Raw genomic sequence first — 5,791 nt, forward strand, 5'->3', positions numbered from 1 at the left:
AGAGAAAGACAGTGCTTTGTGAAGAGTTGAATTGTAGCAGTGAATAATAATGAGCACAGGATTTTTGAAAAGACTAAAGCTTTTATTCTAACTCATAGTCATTTTCTTTCTGAAAACACTTCTCTGAACCCTTTGTGAGGAGGACAGCCTCATTGATGCTCTCAGCGATATAATCTATGTTGCAGGCATTGATACAGGTGAAGTTGATCCGACCATTCTTGGGGATGTAGATATGTTTCTCCTTGACCAGGTATTCCACCTGTTGGACTGGTGATAATCACAGGGTCTCAGATCCTAGGGTAGCCACCACTAAATTCCCTTTAGCCCAGGGTAGATTACGGGGGACAGGGAGTGTCAGCATTTATGGAGGGGGGTTGGGAGGTCTTCAAAGCACTCCACTTTCCTCAGGAAAAAAAATCAACATCTGATGCTAAGCTAGGATTTGGTCACCTGGTCAATTTTCAGCTACAAGTCCAAGTTCAGAATAGAGAGAACAATCCACTCTTAGACACTTACAGTCGAGTCCAAGATAGCTATGGGTCCCATTCTGCTGGGTGATGTGATCCCAGGAGCCAGGCGTTCTCAGGAGCCGGAGCTTCTCCTTAAACTTTTCCTTGATCAGCATAACGTTCTCTACAACCTCTTTCAGACTCTCCTTCCTTTCAAAAGAAGGACAGCAGGGATTAGAATGCGAAGTGCCCCCCTGCTCTCAACATCATTTACCGTTCCACCCTTCTTCCCTTCAAAGCTCCCAACCAGAGAATGAGAGGGCACACTAGTGGAGCCAGGGTTCTGAGACGGTTATGAATGGGAGGAAAGTTTCAGCCTGTACTAATTTAAGCAAGCCAAGCAGACTCTTAGGCAGATTTTGCCAGAGTAGCAAGCCCTTGAGGCTTCCTAATCTCCTGCAGTCTGGAAGAGTTCAAATAATTCATCAGCCTGTGTACCAAAAACAATGTCCTATTACCCACTCCCCCAATGGTAGGGCAAGCATTGGCATAGCCACTGCCATGGAAACACAGTGGGCCATCAGTAAAGGTTGATAAATGAATGGAGTAAAGAAGCAACAGGGGCAGGAAGAGAAGCACCCAGCTGAATCCTGTGAATCAGGAAGTCGGGAGGTGTCCAGAGGCTCTGCCCATCCCTCCCTGCCCCCACCCTTCACCCTTACCATGCTTCCTGCAAAGCGGGGTTACAGAGGATGGAGGTGACAATGCGAGCGCCCATGGTAGGAGGGTTTAGCCACAAGGCTAAGGTGAAGTTCATCAGCTGGGAGAGGACGCACAGCAGGAGCTGGTTGTTGAGCGCCACCACCACTAGGATCCCCGCTCCTTCATCTGCATCATTGGGACAGACAACCTCATTCTCAGTCTCCTCCACCACTACCAAGGCCTTCCCCTATAACTGCCTCCAGCCTGGCAGAAGAGAGGGGTAACCTACAGGGCCCTCTTCCCGGCCAGCCAGGCTGCTGTCCAGGCCCCAGGAAGTTGCCAGAGGTTCTTCCAGAAAGAGTAGCTGTAAGTAAGAGTCTCAAAGATAGAAGGGACTAGCCTGACCAGGCGGTGGCACAGTGGATAGAGCATCAGACTGGGATGTGGAAGACCCAGGTTCGAGACCCCAAGGTTGCCAGCTTGAGCGAGAGCTCATCTGGTTTGAGCAAAAGCTCACCAGCTTGAGCCCAAGGTCGCTGGCTCGAGCAAGGGGTTACTCGGTCTGCTGAAGGCCCACGGTCAAGGCACATATGAGAAAACAATCAATGAACAACTAAGGTGTTGCAAAACTCAAGGAAAAACTAATGATTGATGCTTCTCATCTCTCTTCATTCCTGTCTGTCTGTCCCTGTCTATCCCTCTCTCTGACTCTCTCTGTCTCTGTAAAAAAAAAAAAAAAAATTTTTTTAAATTGTTAATTAGAGAGAAATAATAATAAAAAAAAGATAGAAGGGACTAGAAAGGTAACTAGTTCTTAACACCTCATCTTCTAGATGAGGAAATGAGGCCTAAGGGGGGAAATGATGTAACTGGAGCTAGTGTTAGTAACTGACGCTGAGGTGACCGGAGAGAACCCAAGGCCTAGCTCTTTTCTTGTGCTCCATGCTGCTCTCCTTGGAGGCCTTGGCTCCCCCTGCAGGGCAGGAGGTGGCAAACACAGCCTTGGTGCTGTGGGAGTGGCAGCACCTTCGCAGCAGGCCCTCCCTTCTCCTTCTGCCCATACCGTACCATAAATGCCAAAATTCTTGGACAGAGACTGACTGCAGAAGAACTCAAAACCTTCAAACACAAAGTATTGTAAGAATCTAGTGTCTTCTTCCAGGTCACCGGTGGATAAACCTTGATTGGGAATGTCAAAAAATGGGAATATCTGCTTCCTCTGTAGGAGAAAGGAGAATGAGAAAAGGATCAGACTAATGAAGGCCATAGTGGATGGTGAGAGGGGAGGAAGTCAGGTGAGACGCTGGGCTCACCTTCATGGTGGCCATCAGCTTTTTCCACTGCTGATGTGTCAAGTTGCAGTTGCCAAGGCCCCCGATCACAAAGACACAGCCGTCTGGGGCCTGCTGCAGGTAGACACTGTCTCATTAGGCACTTCCTCTACCCAGTGGTAGTGGCACCAGGACAATTGGAGGTGCCACCCCATGTCAGTTCCTCCCAAAGGACTAGCCAAAGCCAAGCCTAGGAAAGGCCTTTGATAACCGTAGGGGTGAGGGGGAAAGGAAAATAAAACTGTAAGTCAGGCCTGGGGAGAAGCTTTTGAAGGGGGACCCTCTACCTCCACCACATCGAGGAGCACGTTGGGGTCCATGCACAGCTGCTTGGGGTCCCAGAAGGAGTATTCGTGAACTGTGAAGCCCATGTCCTGGAAGATGGGTCCATACTGTTCTGTAGGAACACAGCCCCACCATCTGGTCCATCGGAAATGGAGAGATGGAGGTAGACACAGTGGAGAATAGGTCTGAGGGTCACTGGCTGGAAGCAGGGCAGTGACAGAAAGGACAAGCGTACCTTGGCTTACCACCATTTGTCATGACAGCGAGTGAGAAGGGCCACAGGGAAGATTGTCAATGGGGTGGGAATTAGGAACAGCGACAGGGATTTTCTGATACCCTCACTTTGCATAACACTCACCTTTTTTAGAAGAAATTATATAAACTATTTGAGAATCCTGATGCCAAGTTTTGAGGAACCGGGCCCCAAGTTGAAAGGCACCACTCTCGCCAACAGTGTGCACACCCCCAGCCTGCCAGCAAAAATAAACACAAATAACACGTTGAAAGAGTAATGGTGACATTAGTGCCACCTCAGAGTCAGCTCACCCCTTTCTTAAAAGAACTTATACACATTAGCAGTGTGGGCTGGTGCCCAGAGCATGGCTTTGCTTCTGATGATGGCTGTGCTCTTCAATGACAAGTTTTGGACGCTGTGAGCCTCAGGTGTCTCCTTTGTCAGTGCCAGCGGGCCCTCCAAAGACCCTGTCAGCTTTGAGATTGTGCAAACTCCAATCTCCATTCTCTGCGTCTGGGTGAGGGAAGGAGGGGTCCTTCTTCTCACCCTGTTCTCCACAATGACTGGGCTATGCTTTCCAAAGAGCAGTTCCAAGCAGGCCTGGATGAATGACTTCATGCCTGTCACCGGCATGTACTCATAATCCAGGGAGGGATCCTGTGCGATCTGCAGCCGGACCTTCTGCACCGCGGGAGCAACCCAGGGCTGGCCTTCATTGGTCATGCAGGCTGTGGGAAGAACCAGGGAGCACTCTGGAGGCGGGCTCGGGGCTGCCGAGTCTGGGCTCTGCGGACAGCTTACAAGCAATGCATCTTTCCCGGTTTTGGGGAGGATTTTGGAAAATTACCTTGGAAAAAACAATTACTCTCCCTTTTTTTTCTCCCTTTTATAAAAACGATGTGCTATTAGTGAATTTTTATCATTTTTATTTTTATTTTATTTTATATTTTTCTGAAGCTGGAAACGGGGAGAGACAGACAGACTCCCGCATGCGCCCCACCGGGATCCACCCGGCACGCCCACCAGGGGGCGATGCTCTGCCCACCAGGGGGTGATGCTCTGCCCCTCTGGGGCATCGCTCTGCCCGCGACCAGAGCCACTCTAGCGCCTGGGGCAGAGGCCAAGGAGCCATCCCCAGCGCCCGGGCCATCTTTGCTCCAATGGAGCCTTGGCTGCGGGAGGGGAAGAGAGAGACAGAGAGGAGGGGGGGGGGGTGGAGAAGCAAATGGGCGCTTCTCCTATGTGCCCTGGCCAGGAATCGAACCCGGGTCCCCCGCACGCCAGGCCAACGCTCTACCGCTGAGCCAACCGGCCAGGGCTCATTTTTATTTTTAAAGAAGACAACGGAAATCTATGCTGTTTTAAAGGGCAAAAATCATATACAACCTGGGCATTATGGATACCTGAGCTGAAACAAAGGTAACACTGACTTTCACAGGGGCGAAGGCTGGCTGCGTATCAGAAGGGTCCATTTGGGAAACCATTCTTGGTTCAGGAGCAGAGGGGGAATGAAGGAAGAGGCTGAAAGAAGTGTGGTAGAGGATATACCAGAGTTTATACCAAATCCCTGGAAGCCCCAGAGAAGGGCGGAGGGCACGGAATGACTCAGGACGTTTCCTGCTCTTTTTCCCATTGGCAGTTTTGTTAACAGGAACAGACCTCCCCACTTGCAGAAGCTTGTGCTATTCCTGATTCCTGGAATAGAAGACTGCTCCCTAGAGGCAGTGGTGATATACTAAGCCTTAGGCATCTACCTCTATAGGCCAGGAACATCCTCTCAGTGTGATCATCCTGTTTATAGGTCTTTAACAAGCTGCTTTCTAGCTTCTGGGCATAGGGCACATCCAAGAACACTGAAAGCGTGGACATCACTGAGATGGAAGTAGAACCGAGACTATGACTCCGCTCTTGTGCTCTCCTGCTTCTGTTGGAAGCCTTCCTTTGAGCCTGAGCCACACAGGCCTGACTCTTCCCAGAACCCTGGCAGCTCCAATGCAGAGGCCCCAGCTAACTGGTCACCAGAGCAACGGAACCCAACTCCCGGTCTCCTAGTGGTGCTCCTAAAGGACTATGGCAATATTCTATGGCCTTTGAAAAGAAACCCCTGAAAGGTGGCTGGGGGAGGGGCTAGAGATTACCCAGAATTCCCAGACACTTCTCCCTAACTCATTGCTTTCTTTTCTCTGGCTCCAAGTCACCATTTCCAAAATAACAAGTCAGACCTTTAGAAGATAGGGCAGGACAGGCAGCCAGAGAGCCAGTGGAGGGCGTCTCCTATACAAGCGAAACCTCACATCCAACAGTATCTCAATCCTGCAAATCAAGGGACACATTTAAAAAGCTTCTACTTTCATTCTGGTAAGGGCTCCAGATTTTGTCTATTTATTTATTTATTTATTTAGTGAGAGCAACAGACAGACAGGGACCAACAGACAGGAAGCAGAGAGAGAGAAGCATCAACTCATAGTTGCAGTACCTTAGTTGTTCATTGATTGCTTTCTCATACGTGCCTTGACTGGAGGGCTCCAGCTGAGCCAGTGACTCTTTGCTCAAGCCAGTGACCTTGGGCTCAAGCCAGCGACCACAGGGTCATGTCTATGATCCCACGCTCCAGCCAGCAACCCTGTGCTCAAACCACAAGCCAGCAAGCTTGGAGTTTTGAACCTGTCCCAAGCAGATGCTCTATCCACTATACCACCCCCTAGTCAGGCCAGAGCTCTGGATTTTAAAAAGAATAAAAAGAAAGCACTGTTTTCTTCCATAGTTATTTTACTAAAGAGTCCTAAGTT

General features: G+C 49.8%; 1 protein-coding gene across 1 annotated transcript; it reads right to left on the reverse strand.

The window, feature by feature from the left end:
* Positions 1-82: 82 nt before the first annotated feature.
* GOT1L1 (glutamic-oxaloacetic transaminase 1 like 1) lies at positions 83-4,871 on the reverse strand. Its single transcript, XM_066383594.1, has 9 exons — positions 4,757-4,871; positions 3,549-3,730; positions 3,126-3,237; positions 2,770-2,879; positions 2,465-2,557; positions 2,220-2,370; positions 1,172-1,337; positions 517-659; positions 83-267 (listed from the first exon to the last, which is right to left on the reverse strand). The coding sequence occupies exons 1-9, from the start codon at positions 4,869-4,871 to the stop codon at positions 83-85; spliced, it is 1,257 nt and encodes a 418-aa protein (XP_066239691.1).
* Between the last annotated feature and the right edge of the window lie 920 nt (positions 4,872-5,791).

Source organism: Saccopteryx leptura, chromosome 4 (assembly GCF_036850995.1).
Source record: "Saccopteryx leptura isolate mSacLep1 chromosome 4, mSacLep1_pri_phased_curated, whole genome shotgun sequence".
Classification (NCBI taxonomy): domain Eukaryota; kingdom Metazoa; phylum Chordata; class Mammalia; order Chiroptera; family Emballonuridae; genus Saccopteryx; species Saccopteryx leptura.